Source organism: Oryza glaberrima, chromosome 6 (assembly GCF_000147395.1).
Source record: "Oryza glaberrima chromosome 6, OglaRS2, whole genome shotgun sequence".
Taxonomy (NCBI): Eukaryota; Viridiplantae; Streptophyta; class Magnoliopsida; order Poales; family Poaceae; genus Oryza; species Oryza glaberrima.
Window position 1 is genome coordinate 10,731,539 of NC_068331.1, and position 26,020 is coordinate 10,757,558.

Here is a 26,020-nt window from a genome sequence, read left to right on the forward strand (position 1 = left end):
ATGGGCTGCATAGATGGTATTATAAACTACATAGGATTAAACGTCTGGTTTTAAAGTTTAGGGTGTTAGATGGACTATCATCTAAAGTTTACGGGGTATATGGAATTTCTTCTCCAATAAATATTATTGAAAGTTTAAGGAAAAAAATCTACATCATATATTAGAAATGGAGAGGTATATACGTGGGTTTAGACTGATGGTGTGATATTATCTTTCACGTTATATTTTAATAAACACGGATGACCTATAACATGTTTATTTTTTTCCTCCGAGGAATGGCCCTCGTAACCATGTTGTCTATTCAGATCTGCACAATATTTTTATAATTAATGATTTCTAATATAGTATACATGACAGGCTATCGTCTTACTATAATAGAGCGTATGGCCCCATCATTTGGCTTATTACGGAATAAGCCAAACGAAATATTTGCAAACGAAAAATAATTTGTAAATAAAACTTTTTTATATATGTTTTTAGTGATCTAAAAGCAAAGGCTAAAAAGAAAACTTCGGTGAAAATCCCTAAAATCATGATAAGTATAAGTATAAGCGAAAAATGAGGCTTGTTTCTCCCTTGTTTTCTCATGATTTCACATCATCATAGCATACTCCCTCATACTATAAAATTGTTCATGCGCAAGCTACTCCCTCACCTAGTCGATTAATTATATTGGCCGCGTGGTCACTAGCATGCATCATTTCGTTAATTAATTAATTGCTCTTACCCTTCCATTTTCGGTGTATAAATAGGCAACCTCCAGTGGACATGACCTCTTCAGAGATACAAATACCATCAACTCACGTAATGGATGTCCTCGTACTACTCATCTCACTGATCCTCCTGGTGAGTGTGAATTTGCTGTTAATTTCGTTTAGAAATTAGCCTCTGAAGATACATTCTGCGTGACAGTTAATTGATTATATATATGTTTATATGCGGCAATCAATCGTATCTCTCCTGTCAGTAATTTTTACCAACGTAACTTAATTTATCAAGGTATATATACCTTACAAAGTGTAAACCCTGCTTACTACTCTTACTTATTAGTATCTCTGCTATCAGTTAATTTTTTTTTTCATTTACTCGGAATTGATTGCTTTACATTGTTTGTCAATTATGTTAGGCTTTGTTCGGCAACAATATACAGTGTTTTCTTTTAAAAAATATTTTGTGTTTCTAAATGAAGAGTTAGCTAGCTAGTTTTGGAATATGTAATAACATGGGAAGAATAACTGTAAACTAGCATGCACTACCCAGTACCTACATAGAGTGCTTATATTATGGTATATATACACATTATTTAGTTTTCATTTGATTTATTGTCTAGATTAGTTTTTTCTGTACTTCATATGTTGGTGAGTATACATGTCAGTTGTAACTTAGGTGATGTCACAAATTATATTATAAGTTGCAAAAATTTTGGAATGCACGATAATCATAAATATAAGGCAAAATTTGCTACACGACACGTAAAAATTGTGTAATTAGCTGAGGGACACCGCAAAAACGTGACACTGCCCCAACACACTACAAAAACTGTGAAATTTGCTGTAGGACACCGTGCACATTATTTTATCATTTTCTAGCTGAAAGTGGTGAGAATATTTTTGAAATGCCCAGATTGCCCCCGCACGTCACCACACACAGACAAAAAAAAACAATTCTACATTAGGATGGCCGAAGGGGCGCGGCTAGCCGCGGCCGGAGGGGCGGCGCGAGCGGCGGGGCACGGCCTGGTGGCGGCAGCGCCGGTGCGACGGGGGCGCAGCCGAGCGGAGGAAGAGTTCAACCCTGGCATTGGCACTGGGCACGGCAGACCGAGGATGGCGCGACGATGCCAGCGGCTGGGCGGAGGTAGCGTGGCGTTCACGGCGTGGACCCGAAGGCGACGACATCGACATTGAGGGCATGGCGCTGCTACAGCCTGCTTTTGGGGCGCGCGGTAGCTGCCGTCGGAGGAGGAGGAGGAGGCCAGCTGGCGCGACGAGCCGCTGATGGTCGCGCCGGACAGGCTGGACGCGCTCGGGCCGTACGTGACGGGTGGCACCGCTGGCAACGACGCCCCGCGGATCGACCCTCCCGCCAAGGACGTGTCGTCACTTCCACGCTGCAGTGCGCTGGTTGCCGTCGCCGAGAAGGAAGTACTGAGTGAACGCGGTGCCCTTGGTTGAACAAAAAGCAACGAGAAAGAGAGAGAATGGGAGAGAGAGAAAAGATAAGGAAGAATAAAGAAAAAAGAAAAAAAATGAAGGGTAGAATCGTACTTATACAGGTGTTTCTCTCTCCAATTCCTTCGGATATAATAAAATTATCCGACGGGTGTCCAACAGCAAATTACCGGTTTTTTGTGGTGTTCTTTAGCAAATTTACGTTCTTGCGATGCCTACAGGCTAATTATACATTTTTTGGATGTGCTGTAGTAAATTTTGCCTAAATATAATGCAGATCGGAGGAAGCAGCGGTGCAAACATGGCGGTTGCTGTGACCAAACCGTCCCCAACAGCGATGGAGTATTGGCAGAAAATATTCCCTGAGACACCCATGCCCCCAGCCATACTAGACCTGCTGACACCACTGCCTACAGGTCTCTATCTTTCTGCTGATAGTTATTAAACCAAGAAAGATTTAAATTTATATGGTTAAAATTTAAGTACTTGTTGAGACAAATATATTGCTAGATATAATTTACTGTACATTAAATACAAACATTTAAGAAGATATTAATACACAGTTTTGAAAGTGTAATATAACACCACTTTTTCAAAAAGACTAGCCTTTTTTTCCCAAGCCTCCTATTACACTGCTAGTAAAAATCGATTTTCGCAGGTGATCTAAATAAAGAGGGGACGAGTGTGTTGTCAAAAATGGTTTTTTTAACTACTATGAGATCATATAGTTCTTTTTCCTGATAACATGGAAAAAAGACGGACACACAAACACTATCATGCACATACAATATATATATGAGTGTGCCCTCCTAAAACATTTAGGAAGTGAGGAAGATTGGGAATCAGATCGATATACATATATATAATGATGTTTACACTTTATTCTGTTAGCAGTTAACATGCCAATCAATTTCCTATATCAAGCAGAATACAAGAACAATAATGCTATTGAGTTATATTACATTGATTTTATCGTCTGCCCATTAGCAGTTTGGAACATTGTTTGCAAGGAACGAATGGTACTGAAGTTGGATCCTATATATTATTGATTCATCTAAGAAAACTAAATATTTACCTTTCATATCGGCTACACGGGCTACAAAGAAACTAAAGGAAAGATGTATGTTGTAATACGTTGGATATCTTATATATATGTCTACTGAAAACAAAAAGAATTGGGCCACATTAGCTGCAGAAGGACTCAAGGAAGTTTCTGTGTCATATGGAAGTGAAGGTAAAGAGGAGCCTAAGAAAGCATTCCCCATGGGACGATATATGTTAGACAAGGAACGAGAAATGACTTCATGTACAGATAAAGGTTAGAATGTTTGAATTTGGTATATTGTATTTTTGTATATGTCATTGAAATATATAAAGAACTAAATAAATTGTTTCTATATGGGCCTTGAACTAGAGACAAACTCAAAGAAGTCCAGGTATTAGAGAACATTAGCGTATTGTATATTTGTAAAAGTTGTTAACATAAAAAGAAAATATATAAAAATATTTTCTGTATTGCCTATGAATTGTAGAGGACCTCAGAGAAGTCTCAGTGTCATATGACTCAAACGTGAAACTAAGCAATTTGTTCCCAACAGGGTATGCACATCAGAAATATATACTAACAAGCGTAGGTTACATTAGAACTTGTGGATGTTCATGTTACATATATTGTGTATATATGTTGCATACATGTATATTTGAAATTATAAAATGGGGGCATATGAGTTGCAGCGGGACTAAAGGAAGTCTCCGTGACATATGGAAGTGATGGTGAAGAGGAGCCAAGGAAAACATTCTCTCAAGTAGGGTATATGTTAGATAAGGAACGCAAGAAGCCTTCAGATGTAAATGAAGGTAAATACTTGAGAGTGCATTATGTGTTCTGTGTTTTCTCTATGTTGTTGACATATTCGGAAAAACTAAATAAATTATTTCTACATGGACCATGAACTGTAGAGGAACTCGGAATAGTCTGGGTGTCATATGGCCCAAAAGTGAAACTACACAATTAGTTCCCCACAGAACATAAGAAATAAATATACATAGACGAAGATGATATTATTTGGAACTAAAGGAGATTAGTGTAATGTATTGCATGTCTCATATAAATGTCTATTGTAAAAAAAAATGGCCATATGAGCTGCAGAGGGACTAAAGGAAGTCACGGTGTCATATGGAAGTAATGGTAAAGAGGAGACAAGCAAAACCACTCCTATGGAAGGATACATGGTAGATATGAAAAACGAAAAGTCTCTGCAAGCAGAGAAAGGTGAGAACAGGATGTGTGCATAATTCATGAATTAATATATTGTTGACATAATATAGAAAACTAAATGAATTGTTTCTACATGGACTGCCAACTGTAGAGGAACTCAAAGAAGTTTCAGTGTCATACGGTTCAGATGTAAAACTAGGCAATTTGTTCCCCATAGCACTCGAGAAATATGTATTCCCAAACAAAGGTGAGATTATTTGAAACTAAAGGAGATGTTAGTGCAACGTATTGTATGTCTTATATAAATGTCTATTGAAAATAAAAACAAATGAGCCTTACGAGCTGCAGATGGACTAAAGGAAGTCTCGGTGTCATATGGAAATAATGGCGAAGAGGAGACAAGCAAAACCTTTGCTATGGGAGGATTCATGGTAGATAAGGAATGCGAAATGTCCCTACAAGGAGAGAAAGGTGAGAATAAGTAGTATACACACAATTTATGAATTGTATTTTTTATATATTGTTGACATAATATAGAAAACCAAATAAATTGTTTCGACATGAGCTGCCAACTTTAGAGGAACTCAATGAAATTTCATTGCATATGGTCCAGATGTAAAACTAAACAATTTGTTTCCCACACAACACAAGAATATACATATATGGGAGCGTATCCTATGCACACAGGCCCTCGCGTGTACACACCGTGTACACCAACTAAAAATTATCACAAACAATTCTAGAAAAATTCATACATGTACTTTCAATAGTATTACATCTACGTGCAAAGTCGCATCTTCAAATTCATTCTACATAGAGAATAACAAAAAAGATAAAATTCTGACAAAATTGCAACCTTAAAACTGTCAGATTTTTTTGTTTTTTTTGTTACGGCTAAAATATAATGAATTTGACATTAAGATTTTAACCCTAGGTGTAATACAATTGAAAGTATGTGTATGATTTTTTCTAGATTTTTTGGTGACATTTTTTAGTTGGTGTGCACGTGTGTACACGTGAGGGCCTGTGTGCATAGGATATGTTGCCTACATATATATATATATATATATGTATATATATATGTATATATATGTATATGTATATGTATATATATATATATGTATGTATGTATATATATATATATGTATGTATGTATATATATATATATATGTATGTATGTGTATATATATATATATACGTATGTATGTATATATATATATATATGTAGGCAACATATCCTATGCACACATGCCCTCACGTGTACACACGTGCACACCAACTAAAAAATGTCACCAAAAAATCTAGAAAAAATCATACACATACTTTCAATTGTATTACACCTAGGGTTAAAATCTTAACGTCAAATTCATTATATTTTAGCCGTAACAAAAAAAACAAAAAATCTGACAGTTTTAAGGTTGCAATTTTGTCAGAATTTTATCTTTTTTGTTATTCTCTATGTAGAATGAATTTGAAGATGCGACTTTGCACGTAGATATACTATTGAAAGTACATGTATGAATTTTCCTAGAATTTTTTGTGATAATTTTTAGTTGGTGTACATGGTGTGTACACGCGAGGGCCTGTGTACATAGGATACGCTCCCATATATGTATGTGTGTATATATATATATGTATGTATGTGTCTATATATATATATATATATATATATATATATATATATATATATATATATATATGTATATGCAAACAAATGCGAGATTATTCGGGACTAAAAGATATTAGTGTAATGTATTCTATGTAAGACATAGATGTCTACTAAAAATAAAAATAAATGGGCCATACGAGTTGCAGAGGGACTAAAGGAAGTCTCGGTGTCATATGGACCAGAAGATGAAGATAAGCAAAGCAAAGTATTCCCTGCAAAAAATTGGTCAAACAACGAATACGAAAAGTATTTACACAAAAGCGAAGGTCAGAATATTTGGAACTAAGATGTATGTTGTAATACATTGGATATCTTATATATATGTCTACTGAAAACAAAAGGAAATGGGTCATATTAGCTACAGAGGGACTGAAGGAAGTCTCTGTGTCATACGGAAGTGAAGGTAAAGAGGAGCCGAGGAAAGCATTCCCCATGGGACGATATATGTTAGACAAGGAACGAGAAATGACTTCACGTACATATAAAGGTTAGAACATTTGCATTTGGTATATTGCATTTTCATATATGTCATTGAAATATATAGAGAACTAAATAAATTGTTTCTATATGGGCCTTGAACTAGAGACAAACTCAAAGAAGTCCGCGTATCATATGGCCCAGAAATGAAACTAAGCAATTTGTTCCCTACTGGGTATGAACACAACATGTAGTATATAATACATATACACGCAACAGAAGATGAGGATATTTGGAGCTGTAGGGCATTAGTGTAATATATTTCATGTATTTCTTATATACATGTATATTGATTTTTTTTAAAAAAATGGCCTTATGAGTTGCAGATGGTCTAAGGGAAGTTTCGGTGTCATATGGAAGTAAAGGTGAAGTGGTGACTCGGAAAGCATTTCCCATGGAACGATATGTGCTAGACAAAGAACCTAAAAGGAATCTGCACAGAAACAAAGGTCAGAATATTTTTAAGTACAGTTGATTTATTGTATTTTCATATATCATATTGACATATGCAGAAAACTAAATAATTTTTTTTCTAAATGGGCAACCAACTTTAGATGAACTTAGAGAAGTCTCGGTGTTGTATGGCTCAAAAGGGAAGCTAAAAAATTTGTTCCCCACTGGGTATGGACATAAGAAACACAAGTATGCAAATGAAGGTGAGAATATTTGAAATTAGCGGATATTGGTGTAATATATTTGGTCTATATCTTATATACACATGTTTATTGAAAATTTCAAAAATGGGATGAATGAGCTACAACAGAACTAAAGGAGGTCTCAGTGTCGTATGGAAGTAACGATGAAGAGAAGCCAAGGAAAGCATTCCTTAGAGGAGGGCTTTTTTTAGGCAATGAATATGAAAAGTCTCTACACATAGACAAAGGTGAGAATATTTGGAAGAACATTTGGCGTATTGTATTTTCGTAAAAGTTGTTGACATATATAGATAATATAAAAATATTTTCTGTATTGCTCGTAAATTGTAGAGGACCTCAAAGAAGTCTCAGTGTCATATGGCTCAAATGTGAAACTAAGCAATTTGTTCCCAACAGGGTATGCACATCGGAAATATATGTTAACAAGCGGAGGTAACATTAGAACTAGTGGATGCTCATGTTACGTATATTGTGTTTATATGTTATATACATGTATATTTGAAATTATAAAATGGGCCATATGAGTTGCAGCTGGACTAAAGGAAGTCTCCGTGACATATGGAAGTGATGGTGAAGAGGAGCCAAGGAAAACATTCTCTAAAGTAGGGTATATGTTAGATAAGGAATGCAAGAAGTCTTCAGATGTAGACGAAGGTACAATATTTTGGAGTGCATTATGTATTTTGTATTTTTCTCTAGGTTGTTGACATATTCGGAAAAACTAAATAAATTGTTTCTACATGGACCATGAACTGTAGAGCTCAGAGAAGTCTCAGTCTCATATGGCCCAAAATTGAAACTAAACAATTAGTTCCCCACAGAACATAAGAAATATATATACACAAACGAAGATAAGATTATTTCGAACTAAAGGATGTTAGTGTAATGTATTGTATGTCTCATATAAATGTATATTGTAAATAAAATAAATTGGCCATATGGGCTGCAGGGGGACTAAAGGAAGTCTCGGTGTCATATGGAAGTAATGGTGAAGAGGAGACCAGCAAAACCACTCCTATGGGAGGATACATGGTAGATATGAAAAACGAAAAGTCTCTGCAAGCAGAGAAAGGTGAGAACAGGATGTGTGCACAATTCATGAATTAATATATTGTTGACATAATACAGAAAACTAAATGAATTGTTTCTACATGGACTGCCAACTGTAGAGGAACTCAAAGAAGTTTCAGTGTCATACGGTTCAGATGTAAAACTAGGCAATTTGTTCCCCATAGAACACAAGAAATATGTATACGGAAATGAAAGTGAGATTATTTTGAAACTAAAGGAGATGTTAGTGCAATATATTGTATGTCTTATATAAATGTCTATTGAAAATAAAAATAAATGAGCCATACGAGCTGCAGATGGACTAAAGGAAGTCTCGGTGTCATATGGAAGTAATGGTGAAGAGGAGACAAGCAAAACCTTTGCTATGGGAGGATACATGGTTGATAAGGAACGTGAAATGTCTCTACAAGGACAAAAAGGTGAGAATAGAAAGTATACTCACAATTCATGAATTGTAGTTTTGTATACATTGTTGACATAATATAGAAAACCAAATAACCTGTTTCTACATGCATGAGCTACCAACTTTAGAGGAACTCAATGACATTTCATTGTCACTTGGTCCAGATGTAAAACTAAACATTTTGTTTTCCACATAACACAAGAAATATATATATGCAAACAAATGTGAGATTATCCGGGACTAAAAGATGTTAGTGTAATGTATTCTATGTAAGACATAGATGTCTACTGAAAATAAAAATAAATGGGCCATACAAGTTGCAGAGGGACTAAAGGAAGTCTCGGTGTCATATGGAAGTAATGATGAAGAGGAGACAAGAAAAATCATTCCTATGAAAGGATACATGGAAGACAGGGAACACGAAAAGTCCCTACAAGCGGAGAAAGGTGAGAATAGGAAGTATGCATAAAATTGAATTGATAAGTATATTGTTGATATAATACAGAAAACTAAATAAATTGTCTCTACATCGGCGTCAACTATAGAGGAACTCAAAGAAGTTTCAGTGTCATATGGCCATGAAGTAAAACTAAGCAATTTGTTCCCTACGAGATTCGGACATAAGAATTATCAACACACATTCGAAGGTGAGAATATTTGGAAATAGCAAGTTTGTCTGTTGTACTTTCATATAACTTATGAATGCGTCTAGAAAAGCAATTAGGGTATTCATACTGTAAGTTGTTTTCCTTTGAACCTTTTGTGTTTCCCTTAAAATTGTCTAAGCACGTACATTTTGATAGAGCGATGCTATTAGATATCTCGGTTACCAAGAGACACTAAATTTTATGTTAAAAATATATTTGTCACCTCTCACCATCATCCAGGACTGTAAAATTTCTCATTTTGATGACTTTCTTAATCTTTTATAGCCTATCGATATATGCATCGGCATAAATATATATAGTTCACTATGCTTGTAACTCAAAGATACAAAGTGGATAATTGTAATAATAATAAAATAAACATGGTTCACCAATCTAGAAATTTCAACCATTGGTGGATCTTAATATATACTCTTTCCTTGTCAAAATATATATCTATCTTTGTATTTCAAATTTTTACCTCTTAACCACTTAAGAAATGCATTTCCTTAAGATCTTATTCGGTTTAGAGGGGATTGAAGAGAATTGGAGGGGATTGAGGAGGAATAATTCCACACCACAATAGGTATGGAATAAATCTCCCCCAATCCGTCCCTCACAGGGATTAACCAATCAAGGCCTAAGGGAGCTACCAAAATTTATCTCACAAGTTATACTTTCAATTCTTTTTCAAACTCTCTGAGACATATACATACATGTGTGAAACATTAATTTTCTTTTTTTTTCTTTTCTATATGGTATATAAGGATAGAATGGTCATTTATTCATACCGCTGTTCGCTGCATGAGAGGATGACTTGGCATGTTCACGTAGCACCTTTTATGGGTCCAAGGACTATATTAACCCAAATGATTAATTTGAAAGACTTATTTGAACGATTTGAAACCTCAAGGCCTAAACTGAGCTCGAAGCGAAACTTTAGGGATCATATTCACCCTAAAATAAACATGGTTCACCGGTCTAGAAATTTCAAGCATTGGCAGATCTTAATACATACTCTTTCCATGTTAAAATGTAGCTATCTTTGAATTTCAAATTTTTACCTCTTAACCACTTAAGAAATGCATTTCCTTAACGGAACTACCAAAATTTATCTCACAAGTTGTACTGCCAGTTCTTTCTCAAACTCTTTGAGGCGATATAAATACCTCTAGCTATTCTACGTTGTTGGTTCATTCGCAGGAATGGATCATGGACGCCATGTTCACGCACGCGGCAACAAGATGCAGCAGCTGGCCGACGTCTTCTTCTTCCGCGACGCCCTCCGGCCGGGCTCCGTCATCACGCCGACCATCCCGCCGACGACCTCGCTGCCGGCCTTCCTCCCTCGCCACGTCGCCGACGCCATCCCGTTCTCCGCCGACCGCTTCGCCGACGTCCTCGCCATGTTCGCGCCGGCGTCCCTCGCCATGGCGCGCGAGATACGGTGGGCGCTCGACACCTGCGGCCAGCGGGCGGCGGCGCTGCTCCCGGGCGAGAAGGCCGGCTGCGCCACCTCCCTCGAGTCGCTCGCCGACCTCGCCGCGTCGCTCCTCGGGACGCGCGACGTCCGCGCGTTCTCCGCCGCCGACCTGCCCACCGACGCCGCGACCACGCCGGCGCGGCGCGGGAGGTACAACGTGACGTCCGTGCGGGAGCTCTCGGCGATGGCCGGTTCCGGTTCGTCGTCATCGTCGGAGCCGGCGCCGGCTGCCGTCGTGGCGTGCCACGACCTGACGTACCCGTACGCCGTGTTCTACTGCCACAGTACCAAGCCGACCGCCGTGTACGCGGTGACGCTGGTGGCGGCGACCACCGGGGACGGCGACGGCGAAGGCGAGGCGGCCTCGCCGGCGAAGATGGAGGCGCTCGCCGTGTGCCACCTGGACACGTCGCGGTGGAGGGCGGACAACCCGTTCTTCGTGGCGCACGGCGTCAAGCCGGGGGAGGTGTCCGTGTGCCACTTCCTCACCAAGCTCAGCATCGTCTGGGTCCCACGCCACGAGCAGGGGGGCCCACGCGCAGCAGCTTAATCATCATCGATGATGCAAACAAGCTCTACAACCTAAAGTGAACAATTTGGTGTGGTTTGTGCGTAATTTGCAGCAACGGTCGATCGAGCTATCTACTTATATAGTATGTAAACAGTGAATAATTCAGTTTGTCATCGTGTGAACCACATGTGTGCTGCATATTTGTGCGTGTGCATGTTCATAATTAATATGGATATTGTGTCTTCAATATGGGTACATACACAAGTGCTTTTATTTAACAGACTATCTAAAAAACTGTAGTAGGTTTTTAATAAAAAAAACTTTCAAATCTAACTATGGCCCTGTTTAGATCTCACCCTAAAATTTTTCACCCTGTCACATCGAACGTTGGAACACCTGCATGAAGTATTAAATATAGGCTTAAAAAAATAACTAATTGCATGTATTAGGACTAATTTGCGAGACGGATCTTTTAAGCCTAATTACTCCATGATTTGACAATTTGGTGTTACAGTAAACATTTGCTAATGACAAATTAATTAGGCTTAATAAATTCGTCTCGCGGTTTACTGATGGATTCTGTAATTAGTTTTTTTTATAGTGCCGGAACACTCTATGCGACACCCTATATAATATCTGATGTGGCACGTCAAAACTTTACATCCCTAGATCTAAACACCCCCTATAATTGTAATATAATCCACTATAACTAAAATATAATTTGTATATAATTATTAAAATAATATATGCAACTTTATACCTAACTTATATAGAAATTATACTGTAATTAGTTACAGTGCAGTTACACTGTAGTTATACTTCATTCAATCATATTTAACTAAGTTAAATATGATTTATTGCGCAATAAACTTGATTTATGATGCCAGCCATGGGGGGAAAACCTTACACCGACAGGCGCGTCCGACGCATCGTTGTCTAAGAGGGACGGGCACACGTGGCCGGGCGGGCGCACCACATGGTGCGCACGTGGCGCCGACAGGCGCGTCCCACGCATCGCTGTCTAAGAGGGACGGGCACACGTGGCCGGGCGAGCGCACCACATGGTGCGCACGTGGCGCCGACGCGGAACCCACGCAGCACCGATGTGGCGGTGATCGGACGACCACAACAAAGGGGCGAGGGCTCACTGGCCAACCGGCTGGGGAGCGGCGGGGCACGGTCCGGCGGTGACTGTTCGGTGCAGCAGCATGCACGACATGTGACGGAGGGAAAGAGGAAAAGGATTCTGGTGCTCATCGAGTGTGGGTGACGGGAGAGGCGGCGGCGGAAGCTTGCGATGGCGACGAGATGGTGGTGGCTGACATGGGATGATGGCGAGGATGGCGCTCCGGCGGCCACGGGCTTCGTGGAGGAGGTGGTCGGGGTGCGTTGCAGCTTGGGGAAGGTGGAGAAGGACAGGGTTCAAAATTTCGCCGACACAGGGTCCATAATTTCTGAAAATCGGGTTTATCGGTGGGCACCCAAAAAAACAATATTGGCCAAAAATTTCGGCCCCTTATGAATTTGCCGCGGCGTTTTTCCGGTGGAAAAAGTACACCCAAGGTCCCTCAACTTGTCATCGAGATACAAAATCGTCCCCCAATCACAAAACCAGATACCAGACGTCCCTCAACTAATAAAACCGTTCGCTTTAGGTCCCTCGGTAGTTTTGACCCCGGTTTTGTCCGATGTGGTGGCTGAGTCAGCGTGGGACCCACGTAGACCCCACATGTCAGGCAATCCATGTCAGCCTCCCACTTCCTCCTCTCTTCCTCTCTTCTGCACACAGTCACACACCCAGGCGGTAGCGCGTCGGCAGCGGCGGCGGTAGCGCGTCCATGGCACCACGGCGAGGCGGGGTTAGCGCGTCCACGGTGCCGCGGCGATGGCTGGCAGCGGCGGCAGCGGCGGGGGCCGCGACGGGGAAGAAGGGAGGGCGTCGGCGTTGGCGGTGATAAGGGAGGGGAGGGCGTCGCCACGTGGGCGAGGTCGAGGACGGAGACTCCGGCGGCGGCCCGGCGGAGCTCCTCGGCGGCCGAAGATGGGCCCGGGAGGCGGTAGCGAGGCGGGAACGGCGCGGGCGTGCAGGCAGCGGCAGTGCGCGCCTCCCGCTGCCTTCGCGCGCCATGCCGGCGCCCGCACGTCCGCGCCCTCTCCGTCCCGCTTCGGCGCGTCCGGCCGGCGCCCAGCGGCCTCTCGGCTCACACACTCACTTTGACCTCCCGCCCTGTAGACGCCAACATCGTTGGTCATCTTCCGGTCCTTCCCTTGCTTGGGTGACGACATCACCCTGCAGCAATTCCTCCTTGGAGACTGCACGCGCGTCGGTTTAAGAGCAACATTACAAAAATCAAGGTTTTTTGTTGTACAAATCAATTCAGTTTTTTAACTACGGTGTGTGTTTGATTACCCTTTTCCAGAGGTCGGGGTCGGGCTTCTTGAGAACGATGACGCGGTCGAGCAGAGTGGCAAGGTCAGGGATGCGCCAGCCGCACTTGACGGGCGTGACGCGGCGGCGCTCGTACTCGGTGACGGTGGTGTTGCGGCGGCGGTCGAGGCGGGACTGCCGCATGTAGTACACCTGCGGCGTTTGGCATGGTTGGCACGCCACGGGCCACGTGTTGAAGACGTACGCCGTGTAGTCGGCACAGTGGTACCAATTGAGGAACGTGCGCATGGGCATCTCCATCTCCGCGGCGACAGCACCCCGCGCGTCACCACCACCGCGAACCCCCACGACACTGACACCGTCCACTGCTTGTCGCCGTCGTAGCACACCGACTGCTGTGCCACGCCCGCCGATACGGCGCCGTCATCCTCGATCTCCCCTTCCTCTGCTGCCTCTCCCGAACCGCCTCGACGGTAGCCATCGGTGATGCCGTCGCTGCCGCATCGGCCCTCGGCCCTCGGCGCGTTGCAGTTCATGACGGCGGTGGGGGAGATCGCGCACGGGCGGGCGATGCCGGCGTTGGGCCGCGACACGATCCTGTGCCCGCCATCCACCGCCGTCGACCCGCTCCCCGCCCCGACGGAGCTCCGCCTCCAGTACCTCACCATGGACATCTCGCCGCCACCGCCGCCTTGCTCCCCTGCTCCCGCGTCGTCTCCGTCATCACCGCCGCCACATCGCCGGCCACCGGACCTCCTCTCCCACCTCGCACCGTCGGTCTCCTCCCCACCCGTCGGCCGATGGTGCCGGCCTGCCCAGAGCCCCCAGAGAGAAGAGTGAGAGAGAGAAGGGGAAGGGAGAGAAGAGGGGAAAGAAAGAGAGGCTGACTGGACAGGCTGACATGTGGGGCCCACGTGGGTCTAAGCAGACACGTAGGGCAAAACCTGCATCAAAACCGCCGAGGGATCTATTTTGACCAGTTTTGTATAATTAAGGGACCCCATATATCTGGTTTTGCGATTCGAGGATGCTTTTGTATCCCGATGGCAAGTTGAGGGACCTTTGGTGTACTTTTTCCTTTCCCGGTCCACAGCCTCCCAAAATTTTGGCCCACGCGCGGACGCGCCCTAGCCCAGTCAAAGTCCTAGAGCCCATTTCCAAGTTCCAATCCCGTGACCCCATCCACTCCCAACCCCGTGCGCCGCCGCCTCCTGTTCGAGAGTCGAGAAAGAGGCGAGACGAGAGCTGCCGCCGACGTGGCCATACATCGATATGCCGCCGGCCGGCGCCGTCGCCATGCATCTATCTGCCGCCGCCGTCGCCATTCATTGAGCCCCAGTGCGCCGCCTTGTCCTGTTGTTCGAGAGTTGAGAGGCGAGAACTGCCGCCGCCGTCGCCATACATCTGGATGGCGCGGACGCCACATCGAGCTGCATCATCCCCCTCGCGTGTCCGCTTCCTCCAAAACCCGTGCGGCCGTGCCTTAGCCTCCTCGAGAAGCTCTTGGACAGCGGCACAGCGCGGCCTCTCCTCCCTCCCGTCGCCATGCATGCTTGATATTGTGCTCTTCGACTGCTTATATGATGCTTTGCACTCAGAGAGTACTGGTTATTTACAGACTACCTACTCCCTCCCCTCCGGTCCAAAAAAAAAAAAAGACAAACCCTAGCTTTCCGTACCAACGTTTGACCAACGCCACGTGGTTCTTTGCACGCGTGAGAGAAAGAACCCGTGACGCCGCCGTTCTTCCCCTCTGTCCACTCCCCGTCTCCTCTTTTCGTTGTGCCGCCGTTCCTCACCTCAGCCACGCCCGTCGCTGCCGTTTCTCGCCTCGCCGTGCCGTAGCTACCGTTTCTCGCCTCACCGCGCCGCCTCCGCCGCTGTGGTTCCTCTTCTCGTCGTGTCGCCGTCGAGACACCGCCACTCTCTGCATGCATCGATTCACGGTGGGTAGAGCTGAGCGGCGCCTCGGCGTGGGCAAGTGCGGCTCCCCACCCAACTCGTGTCCCCCCATGGCGTTGGGCAGCCACGCTAAGAGCCTGGGTCCCCTAGTACCCTGGCCCTTGTTGATATCCCTGCCTTCCTACTAGCCCCTCTTCAAATCTTGTGCTCAGGTGAAGTAAATCAACGATTTGTAATCAGTGAATGTGAATATGTGATTTGCAAATCAGTGAATAGTGAATGTGAATATCAGAACGTTCTGCTGATTTGCTATATTGTAGTTTGTATATTGGATTTGCAAAACATGAAGTGCACACAAAAGTTCAAGAGAAATATCTTTTTCTTTAAAGACGCACCTTGATAATGTCATTGTGAAGGTTTAATACGAGAACAAAATTAGTTATAAGGCTAGGTTTACACTTAGATGTAAGATTTCTTTGGAAACAAGGATTGGCATTTTGTGGGCATAATGAAAGTGATAAATCTAGCAAATAGAGGGAATTTCCTTCAGCTTTTGAAATGGCTTGAACAAAATAATTAGTAAGTTGATCAGGTGATTTGAAAATGGCTTAGTCACATATATTGAGCAATATAGGCGAGGAAGACATAATAAAAACTTTCATGGCTATGAATAAGCGTAGATTAAGGTATCGGCATGTAATTTTCTTTCCATGTCTAAGATCTTTTTTATTTTAAATATCTATATGATAGTATTCGCACGTTTTGAACTTGCTTGTTATAAATTAGCCAATTATTGATGTTAAATGATATTATTTCTATGTTTGTATCGCCTTTTTACTAAATTTTTACATCTATATATGATTTACGGTGTTCAAAAATTTTTATATGTGATGTGAACTTCTGAAATAGTACTACCCAGAAAAAAATTCCTGGCTACGCCAACATATGTTATTTTTTATACCAAATGATCTAGATACAATCTACTTGATTTCATGCACAAATTCAGCCAAATTTTAATAAATTTTGTCCAAAATTTTTCTCGTATCGCCGATAAAATTCCGATATTTCCGATAATCCTGTTTATCGGTACCTCTGATATTTTTTTTATATCGATAGTTGAAACCCTGGAGAAGGATCTGACCGATCGGAAAAGTGGTCTTTTACCAGTAAGCTGTGGCATGCTTACGTTTGGGTTTGGTAAACTACGATAAAAATACAAAACTTACTTTATATTTGTGCTATTGTTTGCCTCTTACCTCTGTAAAGTCGAAAGAAGCTCAAAGGTAAGCTTAGGCTTAGCAAAAGGAGACTTCTAATTCATCTTCAAGCTGTAGTTCTATGAAAAAGAATTGGCAGGGAATAAATCCACGGTTTTGATCTTTCTGGTTAGATTGTAATAAATTTTTGTCAACAACCCAATTCACAATATTTCCAAACGACAATATCCACTGCAACAATGGAGGGTGGAGATGGAGATGGCAAGGATACAAGTGGATAGAAAAGTTCTAGTAGCTAGGAAATGGAGAGGTGGAAGAAGAAAACAGGTACTCGACGAGAATCCAAGCCTAGACCCAAGTCGCCGCCACTGCCGCCATTCGCCCGCACCGTCCAGGCCAAGCTTCCGTTTTGGGATTCTCTCCCTCTCCTCCTTCCCGTAGTACTGCTGCTTTTATATTCTCTTCTTCTTAGGCTCTGTTCGGCTGCCATTATTTTTACTGTGCTGCAGCCAACCAGTACAGTGTGTTGTTTCTTCCGGCTGTGGCAACACAGCGGCGGTACAAAGCAGCCGAACAGGCCCTTAGGCTTTACATGGAACATGGTCTTGGGCTGCATCAATAGTGTGGGCCGGCTGCACCTTAGGAAGCCCATCGGCTCCTAACAACCCGTTCCCTTAATTTTTGGCTTGTCTCCAAGCCAATGCAATAAACTCCTAGATCCCATGGCACCTTTAGTTCTGAGAATTCTTCGGGATGTCCAAAATACACAAAAACATTCACCATTGTTCCTCTAGCTTGCAGTTGCTGAGATGAACTTTGGAAATCAAAAAGGCAGCTTGAGTACATAAATTGATACTTTCCATTAGATAATTGTTGGTTACTGAGTAGGCCAAACTCCCATGAGCTAGAAATGTGTTCAGCTTGTTATCATGCACTGCCCCTGTTTGACTGAGCTTGAATATAACACCTTACGAATTTTGCACAGAAGAAACAACCATCTCGGTAGTCCCTCTAGTTGGAATTGCATAACTATTAACCTTCCATGTAGCAGTAAGCAAGAGAAGAAGCACTTTATCAAAATCCATTGCTTCATCAGCCCATTTGAGAGAACCAACAAGCCAACAAATCACCATGCAGATGTAGTACATGATTGAGAACTTGTGAGCTCTTCTCTTTAGGATGTTGAACCGTGCCAAACAGCAGAAAAGTAGCATCAACAACATGGTGTTCTTTGGCAGTGACGATCTCACAATCACATGATTTAGTGCATTCTTCCCTCATCTAGGTATTAAATTGATAATCTGAACCATCTGAGCATCTAGATCCCACACTAACTGCACTAATTGGGCTTGCATGAGTTCCATTGGGTCCATAATTGTGAATGCCTTGCCTTGAAGAAAATATTTCCTATTTGCAAAGTGAATCATTGACTTGGTGCCATGTAAAGTAAGTAGCATTCTACACATGTATTGTTTAGAGTTCAAATCAAGCATACCACTGGAAAACCAATTATTGTGCATAAATAGGATGTGCTGAACATAGCACTTCTGACCAATGCAAGCATAAGAATGTAAGATCAATGTGTGTTTTGATTCTTATTCTGTGATGAACAATTCGCATATGTGATTATTGGTTTTGATATTTGGAGATTATCGTCGAAGTGGTTTTGGAGATAATCAATTTTCAGGTGATGATCGGATTCACTGTTATTTTATGTGTCCGGTCCGACCGAGCGGAGGTTGCCGGTCAGACCGGTGCTATGTGTGCGGTCAGATCGGCCGGCCCGCGGTCTGACCGGCCGATGCTATGTCGGTTTTGGTTTCGGGTTGTTTCTTTGGATATCCGTGATTGTTTCATGGTTATGGCTTCTAGATGGATACTATACATATGTAATACTGTTGTTTGCTAACAATAAGTCAAGTTGGGGATAGCTTGGTCTCGGAATATGGTTTCTTTGTTTGTTTCATGTGTAAGTGACTCGATGCCTCGAGACAGTATTTACGGTGATAGACCAGGAGTCGGCTTGGAGGTAAGACGATGTCCGTGGTGGTTAGATATCATGCGGGATATATATTAAGGCTAGAGTTGATGCACGTGGTTGGTGAAGATTCCATATGGCATACGATGGAGGTATTGTGTGCGTATGGGTTGGTTATGTAAAGTTTGTGTCTTGTACTAGAGGGTTTCCTAAGGTGTTTAGGACTCTTAGTATGAGTTTGGTTCGTGGCTTTAGGCTGCCTACCTCATGTATAAATAGAGGGGGAGCGTGAGGCTTCCCGGTATCGCTTTTCGGTATCGCTTTTGAGAGCAATTGAGTTGATAGTTTAGTTAGGGTTTCGAGTTTAGTCGAGATTTTTGTAAGGAGTGCTGTTGGTGCACTTTGTAAACACAGAGAGAAGCAATAAAGTTATCATCTACTTTGAGAGTTCTTCGATTTGTGTTTCACCGGGGTTCGGCGGTCCAACCGGCGGCGCACCGGCGGTCAGACCGGCAAAAGGCGGCGGTCAGACCGGCAGAGCTAAGGCGATTAGACCGGCGACGCAGTCAGGTGGTGGCAGGCGATTTTGACGGTTTGACCGATCGATCTACATCGGTCAGACCGACGTTCATCAGGCGGTCAGACCGGCGCATCCACTTCAGTCACACCGCGATCCATCGATTTCAAGGGTAACTTTTATTTCCGCTAAAAGTTTTCGGTTTTTGGGTATATCAACCATTCACCCCCCTCTGGTTGGCTTAGTTCTTTTGTTTCGATCTTACAAGTGGTTTCAGAGCCTTGTTTGCTTCTTTGGATTTTAATCGATCTAGAGTTTTTGCCATGGCTACTCCTGGTAGGTTTTCAACTAAGCCTCATGTTTTCGATGGAACGGATTTTTCTCATTGGTGTAGTAGGATGCAATCTTATGTTATGGCTGAAGATTATGATATTTGGAGAAAAGTTTCTCATCCTTATGTGATTCCTGAAGTTATTAATACTGCTGCTACAAAAACTGAGTTTGAACAAAATTGCAAAGCTCGCAATATTCTTTTGAGTGGTATTTCTCGTTCGGATTATGATCGTGTTGCTCATCTTCAAACTGCTCATGAGATTTGGACTGTTTTGAGTAATTTTCATCAAGGAACAAATAATATTAAAGAACTTCGTCGTGATCTTTTCAAAAAGGAGTACATTAAATTTGAGATGAAACCTGGAGAAGCTTTGGACGACTATCTTTCTTGGTTTAATAAAATTTTGAGTGATCTTAGATCTGTTGATTCTTCTTATGATGCTAATTATTCACAATCTGAGATTTCTCATCACTTTTTGAATGGTCTTGACATGTCTATTTGGGAGATGAAAGTTACATCAATTCAGGAGTCCGTTGATATGTCTACTTTGACTTTGGATTCGCTTTACACAAAACTAAAAACTCATGAGATGAATATTCTTGCTCGTAAAGTTGATTCTAAGTCTAGTGCTTTGATTTCTTCCTCGACTTCTTTGGATGTTGGTGCTTCTTCATCGAAGTCTTCTGTTCTTGCTTTATTTAATGCCATTTCCGATGAACAACTCGAACAGCTCGAGGAGGACGACTTGGTTTTGTTATCTAACAAATTTTCTCGAGCTATGAAAAATGTTAGGAACAGGAAAAGAGGAGAACCGAATCGTTGTTTTGAGTGTGGTGCACTTGATCATCTTCGCTCGCATTTTTCTAAGCTTGGGAGAGGCAAGAAGGAAGATGATGAGAGAGTCAAAGATGATGACGTGAACAAGAAGAAGAACATGAAGGAGAAGGAGAAGAAGAAGCATTGCATGCAGTGGTTAATCCAAGAATTCATAAAAGTTTTTGATGAACCGGAAGATGAAGATGAGGGCAAAGGTAAGCAAGTTATTGATCTAGCTTTTATTGCTCGTAATGCAAGTTCTGATGTTGATGAATCTGATGATGATAATGAAGAAAAGCTTAGTTATGATCAATTAGAATATGCTGCTTACAAATTTGCTAAGAAACTTCAAACATGTTCTATTGCGCTTGATGAGAAGGATCATACTGTTGAGATTCTAGATGCTGAAATTACTAGATTAAAATCTTGATTCCTAATGATGATGAATGTAAATCTTGTGAAGTTTTATTTTCTGAAATTAATGCTTTGCGAGATGTCAATTCTGTTAATTGCAAAAAATTGGAATTTGAGATTGAAAAATCTAAAAAGTTGGAATCATCTTTTGCTCTTGGATTAACTTTACATGCTCGTGTTGTTGATGAGTTGATTTTGACAAAGAACGTTTTGAAAATAATACAAAGTTGCTTTTTGTGCAAGTTCTTTGGTCAATGCTTCATGTGCAAATAAGGCAAAACAAAACAATGGTGTTGTGATTTCACAAGATTGTTCAAAGTGTGTTTTGAATGAGTTAGAGTTGAAAGATGCTCTAGAGCGTGTTAAACACATGGAAGAGGTTGTTAAACAAGATGAGGTGTTTTCTTGCTCAACTTGTAGAAAACAAAAAGGTCTTTTGGATGCTTGCAAAAATTGTGCTATTCTTACTCAGGAGGTTTCTTATTTGAAAAGTTCGTTGCAAAGATTTTCTGATGGTAAAAAGAACCTCAACATGATTCTTGATCAATCTAAGGTTAGCACACACAATCGTGGTTTAGGTTTTGATCCTTATGCTCATCATACTAGACATCCTCCTACTATTTTGGGTGTTGCTAGGAGAGGTGAAATTTTGATTGAAGCTGAGCTTAAGAACACTGTGTTTAAATCTGCTGGCATCATGTCTTCTTTGAATGCATCTTCTTCGAAATCAAATGTTGTGAATGCAAAACCTTATGTTGTTGCAAAACCATCAATTTCAAAACCATTTACTTCACAAACTTGTTGTGAGAAGTACACTTGTTCTTTTTTGGAAAAGATGGACATTTGGTTGGTTTTTGTTTTAGACTTGCCCATAAACAGAAAAAGGAAAGAGAAATTGCTTTTGTAATACAACGTTGGCAAAAATCGGGTTTTAATTCGAGGACCACGATTAGACCGACACTGACCAGTCGGTCAGACCGGCCAGCGGTCAGACCGCAGTTGAACTGGCGGTCAGACCGGTTGCCAGGCCCGGTCAGACCGCAGGCACTGCGGCGGTCAGACCGGCCTCGGGGCAATTTTGTGCGAAATTCAAATCGGACTTTTCTGAAGCAAAAAGGTAAGTTTTCTGGTAAGTCTGATTCTGATTTTTTCAGTGCATATGTACCTACTGGTTCTACTGGTCGTGTGACTCAGTGTTGGATTCCAAAATTTCTTATTTCTAACCCCAACACGGAGGCCTCGATATCTTCTCATTCATAGGTATTTTGGCGTCATACTCCCCATGAGTATTCAATTTTGAGATGACGATTGCTTTTCAAGGTAACATCAATTTACTTTTGAATTGACAGATATTTGTTTCTACTTTCTTAATTATTAGCTTTTCATATGCTAGTGTTTGAGGTTGTAGTTTTGGTTAATACTATTGGATACATGTCAATTCATGAGAATCTTTGTGATATCATTGGCAATTGGATGTCTTTTTCAAAATCTTTGATTTCTTCATGATTTTTGCTCGGAGAGAATTGGAGGTTATTTTGAGGGGGAGTTAGTGCTTATTTGTAAATCCTTTTGGCATGTTTTGAGGAGGAGTTTTTACCTCATGGTTTTATTAAGCAATAATATGACAATGAGAAAAAATTGAGAAAAGAGAGCTTTGTTCTATACATATGGTATTTTCTTGTGCATGCTAGCAATACTTTGAAGGTTTATTTGTCTCTAGCATAGCTTGTATGTATTCTAGTCTTTTCATGAGATTTAGATTTTGCTTTTAAGGGAGATGATGCATGACACTTAAATTTCACTTGAATTAAGAAAATGTGCAATGTTGATGCTAGCATATGGTTTGATTTATAAATGCTCTATATATATGCTTTATTGACTTGTTATTCCTCAAATAGATTTAATTGCTCATTGTGAAAAAGAGAATAAAAATATGAAAAAAATGAATACCGAATCCTTGGAAACAGTCTTGATGACAAGGACGTAGTCGATGTGAGCAAAATAATGGATGCCGAATCCCTGGAAACAGTCTTGACGATAGGGACGTACCCGGAATAAAAGAGAAAAATATGAGCAAACAGGCTCAGGAAAAGAAAAAGTTCAAAAAATTCTCTTGGTTATTTTGTGCTAAAGTTTATTTGAGAAAGAGTGATAAATGCAATAGGTATATGTGTTTAGTGTTTATTCTTCAACCTATGTGCTTGTTAAGATGTTCCATTATAAATTGTATGAAATCATGAATTTCGATTGTTGATTCTAGCTTAATTGTAAAATCTTTGATTCATGGTTATACTTTAATGCATGCTTGTTATATTATAGATGGGTTTATCTTCTTTTTATTACAACACATGACATGATATGCTATATGTATGCTGAGCTCTTATACATTAATGAACATAATTCCTATGCTTGATGAAATCATTGTCAAAAGGGGGAGAAGGAATATGAAAAAAAATTGGATTTTTGGGAGCTGAGAAGAGTTTTTGAGAAGAGCATGTTTTTTGGTTCAATTGGGAATTTCTTTCTTTTAAAAAGGGGGAGAAGTTTTCTTTTGGGTTTTTGAGAACAATGTGTACATTTATACGAAGTGTGCTTTTTATCGCTTTTGTTTTTATTTTTCCAAACACCAAAACATTTTTGATGGGTTTGCCAATGTGTTCATCAAGGGGGAGATTGTAAGATCAATGTGTGTTTTGATTCTTATTCTGTGATGAACAATTGGCATCTGTGATTATTGGTTTTGATATTTGGAGATTATCATCGAAGTGGTTTTGGAGATAATCAATTTTCAGGTGATGATCGGATTCACTGTTATTTTATGTGTCCAGTCCGACCGAGCGGATGTTGCCGGTCAGACCGGTGCTATGTGTGCGGTCAGACCGGCCGGCCCGCGGTCTGACCGGTGGATGCTGTGTCGGTTTCGGTTTCGGGTTGTTTCTTTGGATATCCGTGATTGTTTCATGGTTATGGCTTCTAGATGGATACTATACGTATGTAATACTATTGTTTGCTAACAATGAGTCAAGTTGGGGATAGCTTGGTCTCGGAATATGGTTTCTTTGTTTGTTTCATGTGTAGGTGACTCGATGCCTCGAGACAGTATTTGCGGTGATGGACCGGGAGTCGGCTTGGAGTTAAGACGATGTCCGTGGTGGTCAGATATCATGTGGGATATTAAGGCTAGAGTTGATGCACGTGGTTGGTAAAGATTCCATATGCATACAATGGAGGTATTGTGTGCGTATGGGATGCGGAGTCGAATTTGGAAGGAGTCCAAATTTGGTACGATTGGTTATGTAAAGTTTGTGTCTTGTACTAGAGGGTTTCCTAAGGTGTTTAGGACTCTTAGTATGAGTTTGGTTCGTGGCTTTAGGATGCCTACCTCATGTATAAATAGAGGGGGAGCGTGAGGCTTCCCGGTATCGCTTTTGAGAGCAATTGAGTTGCTAGTTTAGTTAGGGTTTCGAGTTTGGTCGAGATTTTTTGTAAGGAGTGCTGTTGGTGCACTTTGTAAACAGATAGAGAAGCAATAATGTTGTCATCTACTTTGAGAGTTCTTTGATTTATGTTTCACCGGGGTTCGGCGGTCCAACCGACGGCGCACCGGCGGTCAGATCGGCAAAAGGCGGTGGTCAGACCGGCAGAGCTAAGGCGGTCAGACCGGCGGCGCAGTTAGGCGGCGGTAGGCGATTTCGACGGTTCGATCGATCGATCTACATCGGTCAGACCGACGTTCATCAGGCGGTCAGACCGGCGCGTCCACTTCGGACAGACCACGATCCATCGATTTCGAGGGTAACTTTTATTTCCGCTAAAAGTTTTCGGTTTTTGGGTATACCAACCATTCACCCCCCTCTGGTTGGCTTAGTTTTTGTGTTTCGATCCTACAAAGAATCCTAACTGCAAACCCATGTAATGTAATCGACCTCTTGCACATCTGGATCAAGAATTTTCCAATCAAATTCAACATCTTCCAATCTTATGCCTTTTTCTTTCAGTTCAGCTGCCCATTTCTCTACTATAGGGGATGTCCAAGTGAGGAAGGTCCATAATTTTGCACTTGCCCATTGATTCACTCGAATATGTGTAGTGCCAATTTCTTGAGGTGGAGGCCAAGGTTTCCACTCAGCCCAATACCTTACTGTGGGTGTTTTTCCAAGATCACACAATAAGGATGCCAAGTAACTTACTTGAGTCGGCGGTGGCCATAGGGGCATCAATTTTACTCTTGCCCAATAAAAGTCTAATCCTAGCCATGGTTAACCGTTCTCCATCGACCGACTTGGTAACATTCTCAACATGTTCGTGCCAGTCTCCCTCGCCATCGCCGATGAGATACGGTGGGTGCTAGAGAAATGCTACAGCAACCCATGGCTACCGCTCACCGGTGAGAAGAACAGGAATACAGCCGGATGCGCCACCTCCATAGAGGACCTGGTCAAGCTCCCCTCCTCCCTCCTCGGGACACGTCACGTACAGGCTTTCTCCGCCAACATGCCGGTAGAGGCTGCTGCCGTCTCTGAGCAGCCACGTAGGAGGTACGCCATAACAGCCCTGCATAGGATCGTCCCCACCGCATCCAGTGGCGACGGTGAGTCATCAGAGATGGTGACCTGCCATGATATGACATACCCGTACGTAGTATTCTACTGCCACATGGCTGGCCCGGCCACCAGGGCCTACATGGTGGTGCTGGTCAGCGAGGTCAGTGGCAGTGCGGAACCAGCGACTATGGAGGTGGTGTCCGTGTGCCACCTGGACATGACGCAGTGGAGCCCAAAACACCCGTTCTTGCAGGAGCAGCATGCCAAGCCTGGGGACGTGGAGGCGTGCCATTTCCTCCCCAAAAGCAGCATAGTCTGGGTCCCTTCATGAAGCAAGGAAAATGCTGTTTTGTGAATTAAAACGATCGAAAGCATGGGCAATCTTATGGTAAAATAAAGGGGACATTGCTAGTCGTTAGACATTTCGACTAGGTTACCTCAACTGTGTGTGCGTTTTAAAATTTCCATGCAAATTAAATGTATTTACTACATCCATTTCTAAATAAGTGCATTTTTACAATATATACAAGATAAAATACTATGAAAAATAAATGACATAAATGCCCCCCCAAATTAAATAAGGGATGATTAATAGTAGGAGGACGG

The 26,020-nt window shown here is 42.1% G+C and overlaps 2 protein-coding genes and 1 pseudogene across 10 annotated transcripts; 2 read left to right on the top strand and 1 right to left on the bottom strand.

The window, feature by feature from the left end:
* The first annotated feature begins 768 nt into the window (after window positions 1-768).
* Window positions 769-11,550, top strand: LOC127775934 (uncharacterized). 9 transcript variants are annotated; one of them, XM_052302245.1, is made up of 19 exons: window positions 769-846; window positions 2,449-2,587; window positions 3,361-3,489; window positions 3,906-4,028; window positions 4,321-4,443; window positions 4,541-4,636; window positions 4,738-4,860; window positions 6,205-6,324; window positions 6,417-6,545; window positions 6,862-6,984; window positions 7,090-7,191; window positions 7,299-7,418; window positions 7,522-7,623; window positions 7,723-7,845; window positions 8,141-8,263; window positions 8,559-8,681; window positions 8,983-9,111; window positions 9,211-9,312; window positions 10,513-11,550. In XM_052302245.1, exons 1-19 carry the CDS (start codon window positions 769-771, stop codon window positions 11,340-11,342), a joined length of 2,937 nt encoding a protein of 978 aa, XP_052158205.1. In that variant the 3' UTR covers window positions 11,343-11,550. The 9 variants fall into 9 exon arrangements, with proteins under 9 accessions (XP_052158205.1, XP_052158207.1, XP_052158210.1 ...); XM_052302247.1 differs by having other exon boundaries at window positions 8,989-9,111; XM_052302250.1 differs by having other exon boundaries at window positions 7,588-7,623.
* Window positions 11,551-13,035: 1,485 nt separating this feature from the next.
* LOC127776896 (uncharacterized) lies at window positions 13,036-14,360 on the bottom strand (annotated as a pseudogene).
* A 10,809-nt stretch (window positions 14,361-25,169) lies between these two features.
* On the top strand, window positions 25,170-25,745 carry LOC127776897 (BURP domain-containing protein 11-like). Its single transcript, XM_052303465.1, has one exon. It carries the CDS (start codon window positions 25,170-25,172, stop codon window positions 25,743-25,745), a length of 576 nt encoding a protein of 191 aa, XP_052159425.1.
* The last annotated feature ends 275 nt before the right edge of the window (window positions 25,746-26,020 follow it).

Bases quoted from the DNA above. Each gene is read 5' to 3' on its own strand.
- LOC127775934 (XM_052302245.1), top strand. From the start codon at position 769: ATGACCTCTTCAGAGATACAAATACCATCAACTCACGTAATGGATGTC. The intron at 4,029-4,320 runs GTAAATACTTGA...TATGAGCTGCAG, and splicing joins GCCTTCAGATGTAAATGAAG to AGGGACTAAAGGAAGTCACG. The intron at 6,546-6,861 runs GTTAGAACATTT...TATGAGTTGCAG, and splicing joins GACTTCACGTACATATAAAG to ATGGTCTAAGGGAAGTTTCG.
- LOC127776897 (XM_052303465.1), top strand. From the start codon at position 25,170: ATGTTCGTGCCAGTCTCCCTCGCCATCGCCGATGAGATACGGTGGGTG.